Here is a 26,521-nt window from a genome sequence, read left to right on the forward strand (position 1 = left end):
CAAAAGTTTAATTGTAAGAAAGAATTTAATGCTTTCCTATTGTAAAGTTCTCTAATATTCACATCAGAGCTGTGCTCTAGAGGAGTTTGCTTTTATTTTTGCAGTTATTTTTCTAAATTCATTTAAATTACATTCAGTGTCACTTACATTCAGTTGTTTTTTGGGGGCTTTTTTTCAGTAAGTTTGGTGATTTAGAGTAAAAACATCTACACCAAACATCTTCCCTCCTGTATTCCAGCCACCAGCACCAGCAGTGTCTGATTATAAGCAGATACAAGTATATCTAATGTATCATTCATTATATAATAGATGACTGACACTACCTCACTATTTCAACATCCTTACAAGATAAACTTTGAAAAACCCAGCGCAGAAAAAAAAAGGGGGGAAGTCAGTCTTGGAGGATCTGCTCCAGAGCAAAGAGGAGGCTCCTCAGTCCATATATGTAGCCTTCATCTGAGCTGTCACTGGGAAACACATGGGCAAAATCAATCATCCTGACCTCCACATCTTCCTCCTTCCCTCCATTTGAGCTCTTGTCTTCAACATCAGTGTTTGTTTTTGCCTCCATTTCAGCCGTCATTCCCTTATCCTGGTGATGTAGAGAGTGAGACCCAAACCCATTCACTTTCCTCACATAGTGAATGGCTTCAAGAATGCTACTACAGTTTACCTGCCCACAGGAACTCTTCAACTTTGAGCAGGTGAGATGAGCATTATTTTTATTCTCTAGCTCAGCTTGTATATGCTTCTGTCCTGTCAGAGCTTCACTTCTGTTCTTTGCATTGGCTAGGTGAAGAGAGCCCTCATACACAAACAACAGAGAGCTGGCATAGAAGTGGAGCTGTTTCTGGCCCTCAAACCAGCGCAGGATGTTACGGATTTTATGGATGCTTGAAGAAATGGCATCTTTTCTTAGCTCTTCTCCATTATGGAAGAATCTAGCTAATCCTGCAAAGAAAAATAGAACACTGTACTTAATATCTGCACAGAAACAATATGAATGATTACTCTTATTAAAGAAGCATTCAAGTCTCATTCATACCAGTTTTGAGTGTTCCCTTTGTCAGACTGCGTCCATAGAACTGTTCGTGACTAGTATAGCTTCCTGAAGCTACATGGTAAACCTGAAAATGAGAAAAGGAGACATGAAGGCTGAAAGAGACACTTCAACATCAATGGACATAGCATTACTCTATTTGCATTGCTAGTTGTTGTTGTTGAAATGGCATGAATATCCTGTTTTGATAATAACTAATACATCATTAACCATGCTGATATCAACTAGTTTCACCTCCTACAGCATCAGAAGTACTTTGCATTCACAGCTGATGAAGGACTTTTTGTCCAAAATACCCTGGTCCACTGGAAACTTTTTACTCTGAACTTTTACTACATCAAAAATAAATCAAGGTTCATCGGACCAGGCAATGTTTATCCAAGGCAGGGATACACACTTTATTGTCCATAAAGTGTGTCCATCACAGGGCAGCTCATACAATTGTCATGCAAAAACATTTAAAAGTGCTGTTTTAGTCCTTTTAGTTTTTACGTAACATTATGTTTGCCAACATGTTAACAGCTGCAGCCCAAAACTAACTAGTGACCATTTGGCAAGTTCATGAGTGACAAAAAGATATGTAAGGAACAAAAATATTGGGTAGAAAATAATGCACATAATGAACGTCTGTGAAGATTAGATATGGAAAACACACACACTGTCTCACCCTCATTCCTAGAATCAAGAACCCGATCTCTTCCATTAGAGGATACTTTCTAATCTGCTCTTCCCGTTTATCTTGTGAGGCAAACGGATCATAGCTCCTTCTCCCAATCTTCACATCCATGATGCATGGACATGTAAACCTCCTGGCCACATCCTCCAGCTTCAGATACAGCTCTATGAAAGAAAGTGCATTGAGGCAGAGAATGTTTTCACAGATTTAGTGCATGAACAAATTTGGGTTTGTTATGATTAGTTGTGTTTTTAGTTAAAGAACAAAGAACAAAGTGTCATTCAGGAGTGACTCAGCAACACTTTGACTTTGACTTAGAGTTATTAATTTCAATAATTACTATTTCTTGTCAAACATGAGCAGTAAACGTTAAGTCAGTGCAGTTTCAGAGGGCAGGGCTGCAGCTTCTCTGCTGAGAGACTCTGATAAGACTTTATAACAAGTCAATACTTTTCAGTCAAGTTAGTAGTCATTGTCAAGCCAATCCTCAACACAATCAGCTGATTAGAGTCTCCATGACGAAGTGCTTTATTGTGTGCTATTACTGGGATAGTTTAAAGTTCAACGTTGGCCAAAAGTTATCCATTAACATATATGCACAAGAGGTCAGGACTAAGTACAACTACCCTATAATTACATCCCCCTCTCTCTTTCTTTCTTTCTTTCTTTCTTTCTCTCTCTCTCTCACACACACACACACACACACACAGAGCATTTAATCTTTAAATGCTAACTTAAATGCAAACATTGACTCATAGACATGTCAAGGAATATGCTCTCACCATAATGTCCCTTTCAGCTTACATTCCACTCACTTCTCAGATAAAACAGGGCTACTACGACTACATCCTGTTCCTGTTGGACATGATGTCAACTATGCAAACATAGCACATTCACTGAGAGGAGACTCCAGTATAAATCATTAACCAGTGAAACAATTATTAATTGAGGAATAACTTCATTAAATCAGTCATTAGTCACACATCAACATTAATTTGCAGTCTATGAAATGAAGTAAAGCAAAGCAAAAATGTGTTGCCATTTGGAGCTGTTGTTTATACACTACATGGCCAAAGGTTGGTAGACACCTGACCATAACACGCATATGTGCTTTTTAACATCCTGTTCCAGGTTTAGTAACCCTAACCTTGAAGGTGACAACTGAAATTATATAATTAGGTTCAGATTTTAAATAGGTAAATGCTGGACAGGCATATCCAGTCTCACCATTTGGGTTATCTGGAGTTGACCATGTGCCATAGTATTTGGGTAGGTGTTGTTGTAAGGCCAGTAGGTGTGGATCTGTACAGTCTTGAGCAAACACCTAAAAAGCATATTCAGGTAAGGGCTGACTTGAGTAACCAATACAATATTTGAGCAAACTAATAAGTGTATGTGTGTAAGGACTGTGATACAGTGGATTTAGTGAACTGTCCAATTGCTGCTGCATTGTCAAGTTTTGAGTGGTGGATAATACCTGTGTGTAGAAGTGCATCTCACGTGGGCCTCTGGGTGGAGGCTGGAGCTGTTTGAGTACAGTGCCATCAAAGTGCTGTAGGATACCTGAACAATTACGCACACACACACACACAAAATAATCTGCATCAGGAAATACTTGACAATCATGAAAACCGAGCTGGGTCATTTAAATTCTGCATTTTCTCTCTCTAGTGTCCTAGAAATTTATTTAAACATATAAAGCTGATTTTTTTTTTGTATTTTCTTTCAGTGAACACCAAATCTCTCTCTCTCTTTCTCTCTCTCTCTCATACACACAAACACACACTATACACTCCAATGATTTATTCACTGGATCTAATAATTGTGCTTCTCAGTTGCCTTTAAACTGTTCCACTAGATAACGCTGCTACCTCTCTTTTTCAGACACACATAATTAAAATAAAACAATTAAGAAAAAAGAAAGTTGTGGTTTCAGAAGAATTGCGGGACCAGCAGTTCACACTCTTGTAAATCCTGAGGCTCCCAAATTGAAATTAAGGGAGTGCATTAGAGCTCTTAAAGAGGACCTTGGTGTAGACTTTAATTTCATTCTGATTTTAATTCATTCTCATACTCTCATAATTAGTTGCACTGTACAGTGGTTACTGAATAAAACACAGTATAATGTGATTTAAGATGAATAACTAAACAATAAGAGAAGAGATTAAGGGGTTAACTGACCAACTTTATGGATGCCATACTTGTGTCCAGCCACCTGATGAGAGAGCGGCACTGGAGCCCACGTGCTCTCTGCTTTCCTGCTCTTCCGTTCTCCTGCGTTTTCATTCTGCAGTCCATCACTGGCATCTAGAGCTGACTTTAATACTCGATCTTCTGTAGCCATTCCGAGCTCCAGCTATCACATCACACCATACTCATGTTATTTAACTCTGCACTTCATGTTACCAGGGAGTCACATACCTCACGTGGGTGTCTGCCAGTATAGATAAGAAAAACCAACTTTGACCTACGAAAGATTTATAGCTACACAGATTCCTACAAACAGTTCTGAATCCAAGCGACCACATTCCACTTCCTCGTAAAAGCAAAGCAACCACTCCACAACTGTCCTGTGCACTACAGTTCATTAATAATCTCTCGGCAGTGCAAGGTGTTAGCCAACTGTGCCACTCACACTTCACGCCCAGCTATTATTCTGGCTGCCTCTAACTCTAGAGGAATATCGTTGGCCTTTGGCTCGAGTTTGAGTGTGGTTTCGATGATTGTTCCCTGAGGTATACAACCAGCCCTGGCGGTTATTTAAAGTGAGGAACAATTCGTTTTCTTACATGCACGCATGAAGAGAAAATGTTACCATATGTCAAAGAAATATAAACTGAAATGTGACAAATGTGAAATGTCCCATTCGCTTAATGGTGGCAGAGTTTCATTTTATACCACAGTGCTACTGAATTCTTGAATCTGATTGGTCAGAAGGCGTTGATTTTTTCTACAACAGCAGCTTTGATACTAGTGCCACCTGTAATTCAAATCACATAATGCACTCATTCTAATACATTATAATTTCTATAGTAACAGCTAAATCACACATGAAAATTAAACAAAAAAAAAGTTTAAATGTACTCAGGTATTAAAATTAAAAGATAAATGTCATATAATGTCATGTTCTCATGTGAAAAGTAACTTTTATTACTTATACAAAACTGTAAGAAGATGTATGTTGTTTTAAAGCAACTATGCCATTTTGCCTGAAAACTTCATTCAATCTCTAAGTTTGAAATATTTACCATTAGGTAGAATTGCTGCCAATCGATGCTAGTCTTACCTGGCATTACCAAACGAAACAGGTTAAACAGGTTAAACAGGTCTTGCCTTAAACAGGTTAAACAGGTCTTACCTTCTAGCTAGGCAAAGGACACACCTCATTTTAGAGGAGGCCTGGGGGGGCAGTCGTGGCCTAATGGATAGAGAGTCGGCCTTGCAACCTGAAGGTTGTGGGTTCGAGTCTCAGGTCCGGCAGGGATTGTAAGTGGGGGGAGTGAATGACCAGCGCTCTCTTCCATCCTCAATACCATGACTGAGGTGAGACCCTTGAGCAAGGCACTGAACCCCCAACTGCTCCCTGGGCGTTGCAGCAAAAAAGGCTGCCCACTGCTCCGGGTGTGTGTTCACTACTGTGTGTGTGCACTTGGATGGGTTAAATGCAGAGCACAAATTCTGAGTATGGGTCACCATACTTGGCCACAAGTCACTTCACTTCATAATAACTATAATAACTGAAACAAACTTAGTGTATGTGTATATATATATATATATATATATATATATATATATATACACTAAGTTTGTTTCAGTTATTATAGTTATTATGAAGTGAAGTGACTTGTGGCCAAGTATGGTGACACAACTGTGGCACAATTTGAAGACTTAAAAAATTAATGACTACCAAATAGACATACTACTTCACATAAAATGCTTCACATTTTACATTCTTTTGACCCAGTTTTTGACTCCCACATTTATGGATCCCTTTGAAGTTAATGCTCACCACTCCATTCATGTTTATTAAAAAGAAAAAAACAGAGCTCCACCTCTTTCTTCCCTAAAAGGAAACCCACAAAGCATAAGTAGTTTTAACAGAGGGGTTGGGTTGGTTGAGGGTGAGGGGAATGTCAGTGTTTTCACAGCAATTGCAGTGCTGGCAACAGAGGGCCATGAAAATGAGAAACTGCTCCATTAATATACAATTCAGAATATTCAATTCAGTTAAATTCAGCTTTATAAGTTCAACGCCTGTTAAATTGACACTGTCACAGTCAGCATTATAGAAATCCGAGTCTAGATCTAGATCTCTAATGAGCAAGCCAGAGGCAACAGTGACAAAGAAAATCCCCTGAGATGACATGAGGAAAAAATCCTTAAGAGGAACATCAGAAGGGATCACATCCTCTTCTGGGTCAGGATCATTACAGTATATTAAGAGAAAAGGCAAACAGCAGCTAATGTGTTGAAAAGAGACAGAATGCTTGGTATGAGTGTACTGTGAATGTGAGTCCTGAGATGAGTATAAATTCACTGCAGCATTTATACTCTGCAGTTGGAAGGTTTTTACTGTAGTGCAGGTCTCTAGGGTATCCAGGTTAGATCCGATCACCTGAGCTGAATAGCAAATAGCTCCAAGAATAGGAAGCAGGACAAGCAGAGCAGGAGTGGAGTATTAGGATCAATCAAGCAGTTCCTGAGGGTTGGAGGAACCACAGCTTAAGAAGTGTGTCAGGATTTTGGCGCATCAGACAGCAGGAGTACATGTACAGCCCAACTGACAGAGTTTACCCAGTTTATCTTACCTCTATATCCATGAACAACCAGATCTGTATCTTTGCTGTTAGCAGAATGTCTGAATAAATAAGTATATTTCAGCCAAAACATAAAGTCTGAGATTTTGCCCTGAACATTACCTGGAAGGCCATTCCATGCCTGGGAGGCTCTGTAGGAAAAAGTTTTGCCTCCTGCTACAATTTACATTATTCTTGATAAACATCTGTGAGGCAAGAATCAGTGCTTTATAGGTCAGTAGTAGTATGTTTTTTCTGTTGTTTTTTTTAACCACAGTGTGGTTGAATTCTCTAATCAGACTAGCAAGAAGGTGTGCATTATTTTTGTATAACAGCATGGCTCAGACAGAAGTTCTGACTATAAAATGAATATTAATTTATATTATATTAATGCAATTGTCTTAATGCAATATTGTTTCTCTAGTAACAGCTCATTCACAGGGACTTGTATGGTGGACACACCACATAATCCAAGACTAATAATTTAACTGATTAAAAACTGCGTTTTTTAAACAAAGAAAAATGTATAATCATTGATGAGGTTTTTTGTTAGGAGTCTTTTAACATTTATGGAAGGAGTCTCGGTTGTAAGTGTAACAGTCACAGGGATTTGTAATGTTTTCCAGCACAGGAAAGTCTTTATTACAAAGGAGACTACATGTTCTGGTTTCTCAGTAAAAGGACAGGCTACATTGTTTTAAGCAAGAGAGAGAGAAAAGGAGATGCTGGTGAGGGAATGACTTTATCACTTCTATAACATAAGTGTTAATATGAACTATTAACTATAAACCATTAAAAAGTGTGACTTGTCGCTGATTAATAAATTAAACATTGTAATCATTAGCAAATCACTGTGATGTAAACAGAATAACACTTTGGACCATGCAGTTATATAAAATAATACACTTTGGGGAAGTACACTATTGCTGGGCATCGAACCATATCACTCCTTGTATTATTTTCATATAAAAGCAGGGTCCATTGTGTTATTCCTTCCTTAATCAATATTAAATTTTACTGTCCAATGTAGCCAGTATAGTGTAAATAAGATAGGAAAAACAAACTTTCTATTTCTAATAAAGACTCTAAATTCTGGACCAAATGGTGTTTACTTAGGCACCTAAAGAACTATCAGAGTGTGACTGAAGTATATAATGAAGTCATTTTGCCTCATATAATGCAATTACGATTCTTAGGAACATTCTTTGCAACGTTACTGAGATAGAAAAAGTGTGCCCTAGTATATTATCTACATGAGCTTCAAAGAGACTGGCATCTATACTCACTCTAAGGTTTGTCAAAGCGACACACGAGAAAACTGAAAGGCCATCTAGGCTCATGTTAGGCTCATGTCTGATCTAACTCTGCTTATATACAATGACAAGAGGTTATATTACGTATAGAACAAAGCATTTTGGTGTCAAGTAGACAGGCTGGGAAATTCAGTGTTAAATAAAGGTAGGTCTCAGATGGTGGAGAAATGGCAGAAACCAAAGGGTGAACTCTAGTACACTAGTACACTAGTCAGATAACATCCTGGCTAATTAACACCCTGCTCACAATCACACTAAGATAAAATCAGCATCTAGCAGAGGCTAGTGATAGATCATTTACAACATTTACATTTTTCTGAAACCTTTTATGTATGTAATTGCTATGCAAGTATGAGCATAGCTTCCGTGCTACTACCTTGTCATGGCCCTTGGAGGCTTGTTATATATGTCTCACAAACGTGTAGTGCCTTTTAGGAGTCCATGTCTAAAAGCACTTTGCATCTTACCGCTTTCAAGTGAAAAGTACACACTGTATTAAAATCACTCTTTGTCACATGGAAGATTGTCATAGACAGATATTATAGATTTATTGCTGATGTAAACATAATACAGCAAATTAAAATCTATTGTCAGTAGAGGGAATATACAAAATAATGACTGCAGCAGTCAGATTACAGATTACACACAGAGATCATCACCAAAATGTGAACTGTATTTACCAGAAAAGCAGAGACAATTGAACAATCTTTCAAACATCACAGAACCACATTTGTCAAAGTTAAATCAAGTGTTAACCAATGAATTTAATCATGTAGTAATATCATCAAAAAATGAGACTTCGAACACACTGCACTGCCATTACCACAGCATATTTACTCACTTCTAAGAAGTTTAAGAAGTTTAGGTACTTAAGGTCACATTTTTGTTTAATGACAACACTCAAAACTTGTACCATTTTGTATGCTTATTGCAATTTTCAGCCAACGGGTCATTTAGGCTTTGTTTAAAAATATCTTCCATGCTTCTTTGAAACAATCAAAGTTGTCAAATGTGTTATTCATACAAACCATAATTATCAAATTATTACTAAACCAGAATCAGATCCTCTTATATTAATAGAACACAATGGCATTCAGCTAAGAAAATAAACCAAATCTGATTTCACCCTCGAGTGTCCACATATTTACATCTTCAGCACTTATGTATTAAATCTTATTTTTCAGACCTCAGATTTTATTAGGTTTTTTAATGCTGAAAACACAAGATGTAAATTTTCCATTTTGTGACTTGCTTGTACTTGTGTGTTTGGATAAGATTAGAGCATGGACATTCTGCAGAGAAACATACAAATTATCATCCAGATTCAAACAAATACATTCACTTTTTCTTACATTTCATTTACTTTTTTTTTGTTCATTTATTTTCATGACTTTCAAATGTACACTCTGTCATTTTACATTCACTCTTAAGTGCTTTTGTCAATGTTGGTTTGCAGCAATCTCACCAAGCCTTGCAATCAGCTGAGAAGCAGCTAAGGATATAAGAAAAAGAATCAGAAAAATGTAGTGCTAATTTCATCACCAACATCAAGATTCAAATGTAATTACTGAACTTTTGGGAGGAAAAATATATTTCTTAATATATACACCTGCACTAAGACAAGAAGATAGAGAATAAGACCATGATGAATGATGAACATTCAGACATAGGCAGCTATGACAAGAGAACCTAAAATCTTATGACGAGCTTAGTCGCACGTGAGGCAAACATATACTAATCTCTGTCAGTGCTTCAGTGGGATTGCAAACGTGTACTCTGAGTACATCAACTCTCACACTCATGCATCCTTCCTTTTAATGATCAGAGGGCCCACATTGTCCCCCGTCTCTTGATTGTGTTTTGCATGAGCACCATCACAGTATGGAAACTGAAAGACAGGAAAAAAAAGATCAGAGTCATTTTTTATTTTGCCAGATGTTACATATGAGGCATTTGACTTGATGAGTGCATGTAACAGTCATGTTACATGCAGAGAACACTATATACAGAAGTAGAAGAACCTGATAAGGAAATAAACTAACATGAAATAAGAAAGGATAAATAATACTTAGGTATGATAAGAAGGAGGTATAAGGGGGTTGAGTTATAAAGGGTATTGAATATGTATCCCCTACATACAGTCCCCTCTGAATGTTGGAGCAGCAAGGCCAATTCTTTTGTTTTGCTATACACTGAAGACATTTGGGTTTGAGATCAAAAGATGAATATGAGACAATAGATCAGAAATTCACCTTTCATTTCCAGATATTTACATGTAGATGTGTTAAACAACTTAGAACATAGCACCTTTCGTGGGAGACCACCCAGTTTTTAGGCGAGCAAAAATATAGGAACAGATAGTCTTAAAGGAAACAACACCTAAAATTTGGTTGCATGTCCCTTGCCACTGACATCCCTTACTTCAGCTTCCTCTACAGGAGGTGAAATGCATGCTCAGTTGGGTTAAGGTCTTGTGACTGACCTGGCCAGTCTAAATCCCCCCAAAAGGATAAAGTCCATTGTTGTTTTGGCAGTGTGTTTTGCATCATTGTCTTGCTACATGATGAAGTTCTTCCCAATTAGATTGGATGCATGTCTCTGTAAATTGGCAGACAATGTTTCTGTAGACTGAATTTATTCTGCTGAGTTACATCATCAATAAAGAACAGTGAGCCCGTTCCAGAGCCTGTGCTTGACCAGGGAGCTGGTATGTTTTATATCCTGAGAATATCTTTCTTTCTCCACACTTTGGCCTTTCGATCACTTTGGTACAGGTTAATTCTTAGTTTCAGGACTTCTGGTAGTATGGCCTCTATACTTCTGCTCTCAAAGTCTTCTTTGAAAATTTGATTGTGATATCTTCATCCCTGCCCTGTGGAGGTTGTTGGTGATGTCACTGACTGTTATTTTTGTGCTTTTTTTCATGTTGTTTTTCTTGTCTAACCTGTACGGTGTCTGGTTTTTGGTACGCCATTGGTTTCTTTCTTTTTCAGGACATTCAGGACAATCCAAATTGTTGTACTGGCTACGCCCAATGTTTGCGCAATTACTCTGATTGATTTTCCCTCTTTTCTCAGCTTCAAAATGGTTTCCTTTTCTCCCATAGACAGCTCTCTGGTCTTCATGTAGGTTTATCCTTTTTACAGTCTTTACAGGTGAAACCCAGGGCTCACACCAAGAACAGACATTCAGAGCTATTAATTGTTTAAATAATCAATCTAAAGGGCACACCTGGGCAACAAGTAACACCTGTCAGTTACATGTTCCAATATGTTTGATCACTTGAAAAATTGGTGGGTTCAAACAGAAGGTGCCATGTTCCAAGTTGTTTAACACATCTAGATATCAGGAATATCAGGAAATGAAAGCTGAAAGTCTGATCTATCATCTCATATTCATCTTTTGATCTCAAACCCAAATGTCTTCAAACATTCATAGCAAAAACAACAGAATTGGCCTTGGTGTTCCAATACTTTTCGGAGGGGACTGTATGTGCAAGAAGGTGCATATATGTGCATGGTTTGAGGAGGTCACGTTGCAGTGTACTTTCTGAGATATGCATGCATTCAAACTGTCACTATCCTATCATGACAGTGAAATGAGATTTCATTGCTTTCTTTTCATAATAAGCACGCGTTCAACTGATCCAAACGCTTTCTAAAAATATCATTTTATCCCTACTGACAGTGAGGGTGGTGTCTGTAATAAAATGACTCCTGTATGATAAAACCCATGTATCTGGAAGGCCACCACTTAACAAAGCATAAAAGAGTTCTTTTCTACTTTTTCTGTTTGCGGCATGGAGACATGGCAACATGACCACATTACTGTATAATGAATTTGTCTGTTAAACTACAGAAACTATACTGTGGCACATGCAAAGTGTTATACTGACTGTAAGAGCCAGTGACCAAGTTAATCAGCCTGTGGCTGAGCCCTTTGGTTTATTTTCTTTCTTTTTTTTTTTTTTCCAGGGCAATACAACATAGATTATGTAAACCATCATCCTATTATTTGTAGTTTTAGAAAGCTGCTGGTTTAAATGGAAGTGTTATCTTTTCAGTGGGAGGTGGGGACAGGCTTTCAGTGAATGCATCATGCAGGGATACTTATTGTTTTTGTTTGTTTGTTTGTTCATTCGTGTCCCCTATGGAGGACAATAAATGACTTAAGTATAAATAAATAAATAATTGCATAAATAAATAAATAAATACACAAACAAACAAACAAACAAATAAATAAATTTTGGTCATGAAAAATTGTATAATTAAATTAATGCCTTGAACTTGTTTCTACATTTCCATACATTAACATTATTTGGGCTAGTTCTGTATTTCTACATTTATTTATCTATCTATATATCTATCTATCTATCTATCTATCTACTTATTTCTGCATTTCTGTAAATAAATAAATAAATAAATAAATAAATGTTGATGCGTGGAAATGTAGAAATAAATTCAAGGCATTAATTTAATTATACCCTTTTTCGTGACCAGAATTTATTTATTCCTGCATTCATTTATTCATTCATTTTTCTTTCTTTCTGTGTGTCTGTCTACTTAAGTCATTCTTCGTCATTCACAGTCGCCGGCACTTTTGAAAACACTCGTGACTTTAGGAGGCAGGTGCAAACTGAAAGTCAGCAGAAAGCCATTTTCACACTCTAGAGATGAATCAGTTTTGCCTGATTTAGTGTATATTACCTTCTTAGATCTCCAGCATCTACAGTAGACTGCTTTATCACCCAGGTCCTCAATGTCGAAAGCATGCACCACTTTGGGGTTGTCTTTCTGCAGGTCCAGGTTGACTTTTGGCTTCACGGCTTTGGCTTTGGAGAATAATGTTTTGTGGATGAGGAAACCGACGGCCATGGCTCCAGCAGTGACAGACAGAGCCGTTATCACTTCACCTGTTAATCGACCACAGCGCTGTTAGGGCTTTTTCAGGACTCTGTTATATAAACATGAACCTGCAGCTTTTTAATCTCGCGCCTTAAACACGAGCCTCGTCCTCTTCACTGCTACCGTAAAAATAAACAAAGCGCAAGTGAAAAAGCTAAGGTCAGGTAACCCATGCTAATGACACTTTGTTTAGTAATATCCCTGATTTCTGAAGTTATTTTGACAGAACTAGTTGTCCACACAAGGCACTGTGACACAGTACAGGAGACAGACATGAGCAGCTATGGGAGCTACCTTCAGAGAGTTAATCATATGCCTATAGGTCATTTACAAGGTGCCTGTACAGCTACTCATATTACATATTATATAAACATAGATATTACCACAGATTATCCAAACATTACCTTTAGACAAAGTTGGTGAGCTACTCATGACTATATCGATGAATCAAGCGCCTAAAGAGACTGCAAAGTGTCCTTCTTTTTTGAAAGACTAATGACCCATATTTTAAAGCTCCTCCAAACTGTGGGTGGATCATTCAAGCGAATCAATTCTGCACCCAAATGCGCATACGACACCCGGTCACCAGCTCTATCAAACAAAGTCCCCAAGCCCACTTTCTCAACAAATCTTCACCAGCAAGCGACCCAAAGTGTAGGCTGTGTCAATAGTAAATGCAATATAGGCAACTTTCTGAAGTGGTGTATGTCAAATTATTTTAACACAGGCGAATGTGGTGCTTTTAGAAAGGAATTTGAAGCGGAGATGGACTTTATTCTGATAGATGTGCCAGTGTCAGGATAGTTAGAATGATTTAAATAAATAAATCCTCCGACTGAAACACGTATTATAAAACTGAATAACCGATGATAATTCAGCAACGTTGAAACAGTCCACGCTAACTCAAAAATCTTGACAAGAAATGACTCTTATTTTGAATTTCGGGTTCACGTGTGTGAACAGGAAGCAATACCAATGCCGGTGCCCAAAATTATATTCCACTCATTGCAACCGCTGATCTGTTTAGTTTAGGAGTCTATAGGTTGATCATGATTTGTAAGTATCTGTTGATATTTCTTGTGGTATTTTATAAACAGTTGATGTTACTAAAATCTCAATATTGAGATGATGAGATAAATATAGATGAGATGAAATAATACAGAGGAGATAAATGCTTTGTTGGTGATCTCTGTGTAATGCAGTTTTATGGTCATGCCAGTGAGATGAGTTATTATGGCTCTGCATCTGCATGTTGGGGCTCTGAACTCCACTCATTCAGCTACATTCAAAGTGTGTATTTTTTTCATAGTCTCTCCAACTGATCAGTTAATTATCAATATCAAGTCTCCGAAGCTGGATCAGGTGTCTTAGCAGAAGTAGGACAGGAGAGATCCCTTATATGTCATGTAATATTGACTCTGCAGAAGCAGATCTCCCAATATCATAGACAAGTACAAGCTGACTTAATGCCTTCACTCATAAGAGGTGCATTTCTCTCTCTCTTACTTGCTGAAAGGACATGAGTGGGAGAAGGAAAGCCAAACCCAACCGGGGTGGAGGACGCTTTAATAAGAGTGGTGGAGGTGGTGGAAGAGGAGGAGGAGGAGGAGGAAAGAAAGCATTCAGTGGCTTGGACGATGATTTTAGCCTCGATCTTGCACCGGGTCGCTCCATCAAACCTCCCTCTAGAGGAAGAGGACGAGGGGCTTTTACAAGTAGAGGCCATGGGGGCAGTAGAGGAAGGGGACGGGGCAGCTCTCAGGGTTTTTCCAGAGATGGCTCCTGGCAGAGCGAGGAAGGGCGAGATCAGGGTAGATCTGACCGGTTCAAGCTACCTCTACAGAAGATACATATGACATCAGAAAACCGGCTACAAGTAAAGGAATTACTGAAAGAACTTCAGAGTCAGGAGTATAATACTCCAAACAGGTTAGTGGCTATATGGACGTGTTGTATCTATCAAATGTTAATGGCTAATTTAATGGTTATATCTAAAAACCACATGGCTAGGAAATCTAAATCAAACCTTCAAACCCAAACCTAAATTTAGGCAGAAGTTTTGAAAAGTCTCTTGTTTCAATTCACATTGCACATGGGCTCATTTATTTATTTATTTTTTACCAGTGGCTCAGACTATGAGGGAGAGGAAGAGGAGGAGGAGTATGATGAGCTGGACCATCGTGAGGAAGGTCAGTTCTGGATCACTCAGGATGATGGTGTCGGCTGCGCAGAAGAAGATGTCTGTGAAGAAGACAATGAGGAAGAAACATCTGCCAAACCAGAACCTGTTGTTTCCCTGTTTGCCTTAGGCACACTCTGCAGGTACTCATTGTCACTGTGCCTTTATATGTAAAGAGTTTCTCTGTGTATTTTAACATTTTAAGATCATGCATTAGCCATAATCAGAATATTAACCTTATAGTTCAAGATTTGTAATTTAATGAGACTTGAATTCAACCTGCAGTTAAACAAAATCTTTTGTTTAACTTTTGTCTCCCTATAACAAAATTATTGTTATAGGGAATCTCTCTCATTGTTGGTTTAAGATGCTGGACAGACAGACTAATATAGTAGAATTACAATAATGACACAACTGTGAGGTGTAAAATGTATTCACATGTTTGTTAAACCTATAAATGCCTGTTGGGAACTCAAAATTTTCTGAAACAAAATAAACAAGCTTAGATATTACAACAGCAGCAGCTTCCAGAGTTAAAGTACTTAGTACAATATCAGGTTTTATCTCCTGTCGTGTACCTATCAAGCATTCCAAATCATTTTCCAGAACAGACTGCAATGAACTCAGGTAGCTGAGTTTTATATCTAAAAGGCGTCCAAATGTGAGGAGATGAACAGCTCTAAGTAGAATTTCCGAGCAGCCATCTTGTTGTTACTGTCACTCTGGTGTGATGGCGCTATTATGTTCTGTCAAAGATAATATGCTTGATATGAGTTAATATGAGTTATGTACAGGCAATGGAAACTGACTTTTGTACAAGTGTTTAACTTTGTCCAGTTAATTCATTTCTAGTGTACTAAACAATGGTTTTACGTTTGCTTGTGTTAGGTATGGCTTTGACCGTGAGCGTAGCAGGCAAGCTCTGGAAGCAGCAGAGAGCGGTGGGAAAGGGGAAGTCGGAGCGACACTGGAGCTGCTTCTTTCTCAGATGTTCACTGAACGTTTTGGCTCGACTGCTCTTGACCTTCAGGTACCTGACCCTCCATCATATGAGGAATGCGTGGCCCTACGCCAAGAGGAAGCTGTTGCTTTAACCGCCATCTATGGAGAGCGCTTCTGCGAGAGAATCAGTGGCCATGTCTGGACCATCCGTCTGGATCTGCTGTGGAAGACTGAAGGCCGTAGCCGCACCTCAGAGTTGACCAAGAAAGGACAGGTGAGAGGGTCTTCATCCACTCAGGTGTGTAAATTCTACTTAAAGGGATCAGGATGTAAATTTGGGAGGCAATGCCATTTCAAACACCAAAGACCAACTGAGTCAAGCCATCACAGAGACCCATGTGGGCCCAGCCAGCCAGGTTTTAGCAGTACTGATTGCCCTGTTTACCAGCTGGAAGTCCGCTTTCCTCGGGGAAACTGCTACCCCTTTCAGCCACCATTAGCTGCCTTCAGTACCACGGATGAGACAATCTCTGGAGCAGGACGCCTTAATGTGACAGAATATCTCTTTGGCCAATTACTTTCAGCAGCACAAGAGGGTGAGCCTGTGGTCTACACTCTCGTCTCCTGTCTTGAGGAAGATGGACCAATCAGACAGCTCCTTTCAGCTTCACATCACAAGTATAGTGCTCCACCCCCTGTGTTATCTCCACCCACTTTTACTGCAACAAGAATTCGTAGTACTAAGTGCACCTCAGTCGACAGTACACCGAGCAGTACAACAGCTTCTTCGCGATTCACTAACGCAGCACAGAACACCAACCTCACAGTCAAGCATACGGAAGGTAAGATATCTGCTGCTGAAGTCGATCATATTCAGTGTGTCTAAAAGAAAATGAAATTATGAAATGTTATGAAATTTATTGCAGTTAATTGCAATTACCAATTTCCTTGTCTTTTCTGTTGAGCTAATGCTACATTTATAATATAAGAATAACATTCCACATAAATGGACATTAAACATGGATGTTAATTTCTGTTAGCCTTTTAACAGAAAGGGAAGATGTAGCACAAAAGAACTAGACCATTATAAAACCTATTAGTGAAATACACAAATAGGTTACTGGATAATGAAAAATAAACTATAGCAAAACTATGAATTTTTGCTATAGTTTATTTTTAGCAAAACTATGAATAAGTAATGTACTAGTCTATACTAATGTGCTAAATCTTGTTATCTACAATATGTGTTAAGGTGAAGAAGAATACTCCATGAAATATTACTATGTTCCGTGACTAAGTATGATTAATCATAGTTCATAGATTAAACTGTTTGACTGAGAATAAGGATTAAAATGTGATTTTGCAGAAATTATATCAAGAAAGTAAAAAAAAAAGAAACAAAACTGTGAATGTGGAAATGACGATTAACTGCACCTAAAATTATCATAATCATTTCTGAATAATTACCTTTACACAATTATATAATAATAGTGGCAAGTACAACTCTGATGATTGGAGACAGAAATTTATCAGTCATGTGCAAAATAGCTGCATATAATTCTTCCTGCTCATATCTCTCCATCTGTACAATTTTTAAAAGCAGCATATATTTATTCAACATAATACATACACTATATGGTAAAAAGTTTGTGAAGGCCTGTGGTGCATTCCAGTTCATCCCAAAAGTGTTCAGTGGGGTTGAGATCAGGGCTCTGTGCAGGCCACTGGAGTTCTTCCACTCCACTTTGTACACAGGTGCCTTGTCATGCAGGTTTGGGGCCCTTAGTTCCAGTGAAGGGAAATCTTAATGCTACAGCATACAAAGACTATACAATGAACAATCCAATACAATCCAGTACTTCCAACTTTGTGGCAATAGTTTGAGGGAAGGCCCACATATGGGTGTGATGGTCAGGTGTCCACAGATGTATGGCCATATAGTGTTCATAATGCTGCACATTAGCTCCAGTTTTTTGTAATTTTTTTGGCTTAAGAATATAATCTTTGATTATAGGTAGCTGGTGCAATCACAGAATAATGTTATGAAATTATTTTATTTCGTCTGGCCAAAGTGAGCTTTTGTGGCTTTTAGACATGAGCATGTGTCTGTATCTTAGCAACATGATGTATTACTTAAGCACATCTCAGTGTGTTTACAGGGACCTATATAGCTATTAAAGTGCTGCCTTCTAAGACACGAAGTCATGAAGCATCAGTGCTGTTATGTAAATGTATTTACAATGCTGCAATGCTTGTTGGCTGAACTATATGTATATGGTACCTGTCATGTGTGTATTACTACAGGAGATAAACGCAACACAGAAGATATCGAAGATGAGCAATTTGATGAAGATGCTGAAGAAAGCGTTCCCATAGAGAATGAGAGCTACGTGAACTTTAGAAAGAAGATGGAGAAAAAAACTGAGATAAGAGCTGTAGAGGTGCTGCAGGAGAACAAGAAGCTTTGTAGAGAGTTCAGGAGAAACTTGGTAACAGTTTTTACTTGTGATCAGTCACTTTTTACCCACCTCACTAACTCTGATGGCTATAGAGAATTTGTATCTTCATGCCTGGAACCAGGAAAATACATCCTGTATATTAAGTCTTATGTCTCTGCTAGTCTTCCAGGCGCTATGTGTCGATGCAGGAGCAGAGGGTCAAGCTGCCTGTGTGGGAGAAGAGACAGAACATTCTAGATGCTCTGGAGAAGAATCAGGTTCTGGTGATCAGTGGGATGACGGGGTATGTTGGAAAATATGACCGGTTGTGTTATTGGTTGTGTTAGTGTGTCAGAAAGGCCTTTTACAATTAGGTGCGTGTTTTATCTCAGGTGTGGTAAGACCACACAGATCCCTCAGTTTATCCTGGATGACTCTCTGAGTGGACAAGGGGAGAGTGTAGCCAACATCATATGCACTCAGCCTCGCCGTATCTCTGCAATCGCCGTGGCAACCAGGGTTGCTCAGGAACGGGCCGAGACTTTGGGTCATTCCACTGGATACCAGATCCGTTTGGAGACTGTCAGAGTAACTATCTCTCTCTTATACATACATTTATACATATACATGGCATACATTTAAGGTATCAGATCTATGTGGCATTTAAAAAGAGCTACACAATCTGTGGGTCGCATATTTTACATGATTAAGCTAGTTCTTGAACCAGATGATGGAAAGAGCAAGTATATAGGTGGTGTGTTTTTGGGTTAATTAAAAATTGTCTGCATCTGCAAAGATCTTATTTTAAACCAAATAATCAGAATTACAGTATATTATCAATTTATGCAAACATAAACTGTGGCAAACAAAGGGAGAGTGAAAGTGCCGTCAGTGTATCTACTATGTACAGAACCATTTCAGTTGCAAAATATATTACAAAGATTGTTTCCCAAGCAAAGACTGAGAAAAAGAAAAATGTGTCTCCCTTTCCCAATGCCTGAGCTTTTTAGGCTAGTATTAGGTAGTTTTGTGCAGTTTTTGGGCTTAAAACTTTGCTGAAACTGGTAACCCTGTGTGTGTGTGTGTGTGTGTGTGTGTGTGTCCAGTCCTCCTGCACTAGGCTTCTGTTCTGCACCACTGGTGTCTTGTTGCGCAGGCTACAGGGAGACGCTCAGCTCACTGGAGTCACACACGTCATAGTAGATGAGGTTCATGAACGCACAGAGGAGAGGTGAGAGAAACTGTGTTCATAATCTCACAAATACACAAAAATACACCCACATAATGAACACCTTCTGACATCTGACATCACTTCCTGCCTCCCAGTGACTTCCTGTTGCTGGTTCTGAAGGATCTGATGTTGCAAAGGTCTGACCTGAAGATCATCCTGATGAGTGCTACTTTCAATGCTGATCTCTTCTCCCAGTATTTCCACAAGTGCCCCACCATCCACATACCAGGCAACTCCTTTATGTATATTCATATACTGCTTTTAGTGTACAATTCAGAAATTAATTTCACTCATACTAATAACATGTCACTATTCACCTTCAGGACGTACATTCCCAGTGGAGCAATTTTTCCTTGAAGATGCCATTGCGATGACCAGGTACATAAAAGCAAATATATTTTTACCTCTGTTCGAATCTTTCATGCAACTTTATATAGATTACGTAGGACAAAGACAAACAGCACAGCTGAATAAAACACAGTTGTCATCTCAAAAGTTACCTAAAGTAACACAAATAAAAATTAAAAAGCAATTCATGTAAATGTCAGAATGGTATAACTATCAGAATAGGCATAAACACTGGTTAATACTGGAAATAACGTTGAAACATACTGTATATAAAATCTAAACAGTATGCTCTGAGTCTATGTTTTATGTTTACTAATGAAGGGAGTTCTGCAGCTTTGGAGGATAAATCCAGTACTTAGTTGTTAATACATTTGGAAGCCAGTGTATATTCACATATTCAGATGTTAGATCATAATAGTCTACTAAACAATTAAATATCCATCCTAAATTAAACTGGTAGCCAATGACAATTAAACATATGTGCTGGGATTTAAAACATTTAACACCTAACACTGATATGCAGGTTGTTACATGAATGTGTGTGTCAGGTATGTGATAGAGGACCGCAGCCCATACCGCCGCTTGGTAAAGCAGAATGGCCCGCCCAATCGAAGGGCTGGGAAAGCACAGCCTGCTGTGATGAACATGGATGATGATGATGGCTGGTCATTTAACTCCTTTGTAAAGAAAGATGCAGTCAAAGACTCCATCCCTGACCAGCAACTCAGTGTGCAGGAGCTCACACTCCGATATCCGAGTAAGGAGATATACAACTGCACTGGTTCAGTTCTTCATTGATACAATTCTGTTTCACTTTGTAGCAGTGACCACAGACAGTAGCTGAATATTTCAGTCATGTTGTAGTGATGTGGTATAGGCCAATGAGCTAGAACAGTAACATGTATTTATATCCAAAACCAAACATTTTCTTCTAGTTGACTCAGGGTTTGTACTGTATATGCATCTTTACTCATAAGCTTGCTCAAAACCTGTGGTGAAAACTCTGGCTGCAATGGACCTGGATAAAATCAACATGGATCTTGTGGAGAGTCTACTGGAGTGGATTGTAAATAGAGACCACAGTTACCCTCCAGGTAATCGTTTTATCTATTACAGTGCATGTGCAAAATGCCATGCACCTATGTGTAGGTGCTGTTCTGGATCTTACCCACTGATGAAAAAAAGTTTTTGAGGCAGATTGCTTGAACTATTTTACTTCTTCAGCTTTTTTCTTCTGTGTGTATGTGTAGGTGCTGTTCTGGTCTTCTTGCCTGGATTGGCTGAAATAAAGCAGTTATATGAGCAACTGCAAGCCAATAGGATGTTTAACAACCGAAGAGCTAAGAAGTATATACACATACTGACATAATTTTATCAGTTGAGCGTTCTGTGATTTGATGTCTGAAAAATATTGTATAATGTTTATAGGTGTGTGGTGTACCCACTTCACTCCTCTCTGTCCAATGAGGAGCAGCAGGCAGTGTTTACACGGCCACCAGAGGGTGTGACCAAAATCATCATCTCTACTAACATTGCAGAGACGTCAGTAACCATTGATGATGTTGTGTACGTCATTGACTCTGGCAGAATGAAAGAGAAGAGGTAAGAGGTTGGAAATGCTACTTGACTCTGGCCCTCCAGGACTGGTGTTGAGAAGCCTTGTGCAAGACAATTCATGACTTTTGTACTGTAAGCATACATTATTATTTAAATGGTCTGGGTATGTTCAGGTACGATGCCAGTCGCAGTATGGAGAGTTTGGAGGATGTGTGGGTGTCTCGTGCTAATGCTTTGCAGAGGAGAGGCCGAGCCGGCCGTGTGGCCTCTGGAGTCTGCTTCCATCTGTTCACCAGCCATCGCTTCACTCACCACCTGAGCCAGCAGCAGCTGCCTGAGATCCAGAGAGTGCCACTGGAGCAGCTCTGCCTCAGGTATGTGGTCGGTTCAAGTTTCACAGAATCTCCTGTGAATTTTCACCAGTGTTCCACTAGGCAGTCTTCTTAACCCATGTTCCAACCAACACAATATATTGAAAATGAAGGTGAATAGCATATGGGTAGGAATAGTAAACAGCCTTAAAATGATGATTTATCCTGGCACAAGTATGCAACAGACACAATATGAAATAATACATAGATGTACAGGGAAAAAAACACAACAGGGCATGAGGTTATGGGAAAATAATAAATAATAAACACAGTCCAAAAGTCTGTGGAATCGCTGTATACCACACTGCAATTTTTATTACCATTACTTTTATTATTCAATCTTGATTTCGGGTTACAGTCTGTGTGGAATTTTGCTTGGTTTCGTCCAGGTTCTCCTGTTTCCTCCCACTTACCAAAAACATGCCAGTAGATGGATGGGCTATGCTAGTTTGCTGGTTTTATGGGCTGGTTTGAATATTTCAGAAACAGCTGATCTCCTGGGAATTTCACACACAACAGTATCTAGAGTTTACAATGCATGGTGTCAAAAACAAAAAACATCCTATGAGCAGAGGGTCTGTAGGCTGAAGCACCTTGTTGATGAGTGAGATCAAAGGAGAATGACCAGACTGGTCTGAGCTGACAGAAAGTCTATAGTAACTCGAATAAGCACTCTTTACAACCGTGGTGAGCAGAAAAGCATCTCATAATGCATAACACATCAAACCTTTAGGTGAATGAGGTACAACAGTAGACCACATCAGGTTCCACCCCTGTCAGCCAAGAACAGAAATCTGTGGCTCTCATGGGCACAGACTCACCCAAACTGGACAGTTGAAGATTAGAAAAAAAAAATCACCTGGTTTTAACTGTCCATCAGCAGGTTCTGAAATACTCAAACCAGCCCATCTGGTACCAACAACCATGCCATGGTTAAAGTCACAGAGATCACACTATTTCCCCATTCTGGTGTTTGATGTGAATATTAATTGAAGCTCTTGACCTGTATGATTTTATGCATTGTGCTGCTGCCACATGATTGGCTGATTAGATAACTGGATGACGAGCGTATAGCAGTTACTGAAGATGAATGAATGAATGAATGAATGAATATTTATTACATACCTCAGCCCATGTTCTCTTCTGTTTTAGAATTAAAGTGTTGGAGGTGTTCTCCAAGTCTCCCCTGCACTCGGTGTTTTCTCGGCTCATAGAACCTCCAGCACAAGACAGTCTGGAAGCAGCTAAGCAGAGACTCTGTGCTCTTGGGGCACTTACTGAAGCCGAGTGTCTCGCTCCTCTTGGTTGGCATCTCGCCTGCCTTCCCGTGGACGTGCGCATTGGAAAGTTGATGCTGCTGGGTGCCATCTTCCGCTGCCTGGACCCAGCCCTCACCATCGCTGCTAGCCTGGCCTTCAAGAGCCCATTCGTAAGCGAGGATTAGCTTGTGCTCTGATTTCAGTTATGCAGTTTTCCTCTTTCATCATCCTTCTACTGTATCTCTTTCTCAGGTCTCTCCATGGGATAAAAGAGAGGAGGCTAATGAGAGGAAACTCAGTTTTTCTCTCGCCAACAGTGACCATCTTGCTCTGCTTCAGGCATATAAGGTTGTTGTGATTCGTGTGAAAAATGCTTTTTATTATATTATAAACAATTCCTCAAATTGTGATTTGATGGCTTAATATCTGTTGAACTTGAAATACACCAGTAATTATGTAATCATTGATTGTATGATAGGGTTGGTGTACTGCAGCACAGAATGGATCACAGGCTGGCTATTTGTACTGCAGAGAGAACTTCCTGTCTATCAGGGGACTACAAGTGAGTCTGGCCACCAGCTGGCTAATTCTTTTCAAATTTATTTAGTAGAATTGCTCTCTAATTACGTATGTTTGTGTATGCATTTGTCTTATAGGAAATAGCATGTCTGAAGAGGCAGTTTGCAGAGCTCCTCTCTGATATTGGCTTTGTAAAGGATGGATTGAAGGTCAGAGACATAGAGAGGATGAGCTCTAAAGGAACAGATGGCGTGCTGGAGGCTACAGGCTATGAGGTAATACTTATATCTGTCGCTTTTGAAAGGAAGAAAGGTCAGTTGGTGGTTGGGATATACAGTGCTGTATAAATGTTAGAATGTGGCTGATTTTGACCACTGCTGACACAAAGCCAAGCTAATAAACTTACTTTTGCTGTGTGTCTGTCTCTCTAAAAGGCAAATCTAAACTCTGATAACACAAAGCTGATGTCAGCAATGCTGTGTGCAGCCCTCTACCCCAATGTTGTCCAGGTTAGTATCTGTAACACTTTTTCCAAGTGATCAGGATTATGCTTTGTGAATTTTCCTGTGAAATGTGCGTGTGTGTCTGGTAGGTGCGTGTTCCACAGGGGAAGTATAAGCTGACAAGTAAAGGGGCTGTGAAGATGCAGCCTAAAGCTGAAGAACTCCGCTTCCTCACTAAAAACGATGGAGCAGTTCACATCCATCCTTCATCCGTCAACTTTCTGGTAACATGCCACACATGGTTCTTTTGCAGATGATTTCATACAGGTTAAGCAGACTGGCTTCACTCACTGTTTTTCTTCTGTACAGGTGCGTCATTATGACAGTCCATACCTGGTCTACCACGAGAAGGTGAAGACCAGCCGTGTGTTTATCCGAGACTGCAGTATGGTATGTGTATATCCCATGGTGCTGTTCGGTGGAGGTAAGGTCAACGTGGAGCTACAACATGGCGAGTTCATCATCTCTCTGGACGACGGCTGGATTCGATTCACTGCTGCCTCACATGAAGTAAGCCGGCTCATTCTCAGAGTCAGTGCCTTGAATTCAGTGTACTGAGAGAGTATTTGGTTTAATATGAGGCTTTTTTTGGGGGCATGTAGGTTGCTGAGCTGGTGAAGGAGCTGCGTTGGGAGCTCGACCAGCTCCTGGAGGAGAAGATCAAAAACCCCAGCATGGACTTGATCACCTGCCCACGAGGCTCCCGCATCATACACACCATAGTATCTCTTATCTCAACGCAGTAACACGCATGATTGTACACATATTTCTCACATCCATCTGCATCACCTGCAAATAGTTAAGCATCCATCATATCTACCAAGTATGCCTTTTGTACAACACATTAGCATTATTTTTATATGTAAACTGGAAAAGAGAGATTCACCCCTTATGTGATTAACACATGTACTGTAATTTGGATTTGAGTCCATATTGGATGCTTGGGGGGATGGTGCACAAATACAAACAAAACGCATGCACAAAAAAGGACTTACAAATGTATAGACATTTGGAACATTATTTGAAAATTAGCATGGATACTGCTGTTGCTCTTTAGATATTTTCTTATTCTCTGCCTTTTCTCAATCAGTGTTGTACAATAATGGAAAACCCAACTGACAGAATGCCTCGAATGTTAATTATTATGATTTGACATTTTTATTAATATAGGACTGCATATAATATCAGCTAGACACTGATACTGAGCAAACAACAATTTAAAAAAATTGTCAGATCCAAAAAATGAGTTTAAATTTATCTTTATTTGACTTCAGATTAAAAAACATTTATATGAAACAGATCTGTGAACTTATCTTCATTTCACCCAAATACATAGAAGTGCTTGAAATTTATAATTCAGTCCTGCAGATTTTATAGTGCACATTTCCTTTTGATGAAACTGTGGCCTTTCAACTGCTCAATCTCTGTACTAATCTGTTTTGTGTATATTTATGTCTCAGGCAACTGAGAAAGTAAAGCATGTAGTGTGAATATACTCCTCTCCCGGTCTCAGTAGAGCTTCAGGAAACTGGGGCTGAAGGGAACAGAGCACAGTATGGCAACATTAATCTGAGTTTTGATGTCTTTTGCTGTCTCTGGCTTAACGTGATTCTATGAAGACACATCATAATTTGGGACAGTATCAGTGCATAATTTTAACACCATCTTGCATTTCATTACCTGATTAACAGCATCTGGCCAGTTTTGTGTCTCCAGACAAAAAGCGCTGTGTTTTGGGTATGACGTTCCTCCTTTCCCTCCAACTGTCCCATCCAGGAAGTTGGAGGTATAGAATTGAACACCAGGCTGGGTGGTACTCACCTCCAGAACACGCCCTGTCCCAGGATGCACCACTCTGCAGCAAGAGCAATAGATATTTGTTAGATGATACATAGTCACCGCAGTCAGCGTGAAGATCAGTAAGGAATCATATGGAAGTAAAAAATGAGAATGATTTTACCTTGCACACTTCATCTCTTGTTTTGATTGTCCTGGAAGCCAAAGGCAGAAATTGTGGTCAAACCCAGGGCCAGGAAGTTCCTTGAGTCGAGACCCAAGAAGAACAGGTTTGCGGAGGTCAAAGAGTGAATTTTCTACTGGTCGAATTTCTCCTGTGAAGAGAGATGCAAAATGAATTCACTAATCTCACTGAATAGATGTGCTGTAATATATCAGTTATCTGTTACAGGAATTTAACTATCCATTTGTCATGGTAAAATTCCTGTAACAGATAACTGATATATGAACATAATGAATATAATAGTAATGTAAAGCTAAGAAATTAAGCCATGAGGATCAATCATTCTAAAGAGGCCATGTTACAGTCAAAACTTTAAGGTAATATACTCAAGCATCTCTATGAGAATTCTATTACATTTTTATAGATTTCTTGTTAATGTGTTCAGCTTTCTTTGTACCTTAGGCA

At 39.2% G+C, this 26,521-nt stretch overlaps 4 protein-coding genes across 6 annotated transcripts in view; 1 reads left to right on the forward strand and 3 right to left on the reverse strand.

The window, feature by feature from the left end:
* Positions 1–3,299, reverse strand: ipmka (inositol polyphosphate multikinase a). Of its 2 annotated transcripts, none has more exons than XM_053232663.1 (4): positions 3,214–3,299; positions 1,728–1,900; positions 1,046–1,127; positions 1–951 (listed from the first exon to the last, which is right to left on the reverse strand). In XM_053232663.1, exons 2-4 carry the CDS (start codon positions 1,845–1,847, stop codon positions 392–394), a joined length of 762 nt encoding a protein of 253 aa, XP_053088638.1. In that variant the 5' UTR covers positions 1,848–1,900; positions 3,214–3,299; the 3' UTR covers positions 1–391. The 2 variants fall into 2 exon arrangements, with proteins under 2 accessions (XP_053088638.1, XP_026793571.3); XM_026937770.3 differs by lacking the exon at positions 3,214–3,299 and adding an exon at positions 2,519–2,778.
* On the forward strand, positions 2,799–25,394 carry dhx57 (DEAH (Asp-Glu-Ala-Asp/His) box polypeptide 57). 2 transcript variants are annotated; one of them, XM_026935634.3, is made up of 23 exons: positions 2,799–3,077; positions 14,266–14,678; positions 14,874–15,071; positions 15,817–16,712; positions 18,175–18,359; positions 18,491–18,612; positions 18,701–18,896; positions 19,415–19,539; positions 19,635–19,768; positions 19,863–19,917; positions 20,436–20,644; positions 20,865–20,981; positions 21,138–21,234; positions 21,316–21,489; positions 21,618–21,818; positions 22,968–23,244; positions 23,327–23,422; positions 23,553–23,636; positions 23,731–23,868; positions 24,028–24,102; positions 24,186–24,320; positions 24,406–24,606; positions 24,699–25,394. In XM_026935634.3, exons 1-23 carry the CDS (start codon positions 2,937–2,939, stop codon positions 24,840–24,842), a joined length of 4,413 nt encoding a protein of 1,470 aa, XP_026791435.3. In that variant the 5' UTR covers positions 2,799–2,936; the 3' UTR covers positions 24,843–25,394. The 2 variants fall into 2 exon arrangements, with proteins under 2 accessions (XP_026791435.3, XP_053088637.1); XM_053232662.1 differs by lacking the exon at positions 2,799–3,077 and adding an exon at positions 13,336–13,805.
* cisd1 (CDGSH iron sulfur domain 1) lies at positions 8,369–13,311 on the reverse strand. The gene is made up of 3 exons (XM_026935666.3): positions 13,154–13,311; positions 12,552–12,757; positions 8,369–9,733 (listed from the first exon to the last, which is right to left on the reverse strand). Exons 1-3 carry the CDS (start codon positions 13,179–13,181, stop codon positions 9,644–9,646), a joined length of 324 nt encoding a protein of 107 aa, XP_026791467.1. The 5' UTR covers positions 13,182–13,311; the 3' UTR covers positions 8,369–9,643.
* galm (galactose mutarotase) overlaps positions 25,340–26,521 on the reverse strand; it is a 3,652-nt gene continuing 2,470 nt past the window's right edge. Inside the window, exons 5-7 of the mRNA XM_026935656.3 lie at positions 26,057–26,207; positions 25,777–25,951; positions 25,340–25,630 (exon numbers count right to left, since the gene is read on the reverse strand). Of these exons, the coding sequence (XP_026791457.3) occupies positions 25,553–25,630; positions 25,777–25,951; positions 26,057–26,207 (404 nt within the window). The 3' untranslated portion in view covers positions 25,340–25,552. The remainder of the gene's footprint in view (positions 25,631–25,776; positions 25,952–26,056; positions 26,208–26,521) is intronic.

Source organism: Pangasianodon hypophthalmus, chromosome 3 (assembly GCF_027358585.1).
Source record: "Pangasianodon hypophthalmus isolate fPanHyp1 chromosome 3, fPanHyp1.pri, whole genome shotgun sequence".
NCBI lineage: Eukaryota > Metazoa > Chordata > Actinopteri > Siluriformes > Pangasiidae > Pangasianodon > Pangasianodon hypophthalmus.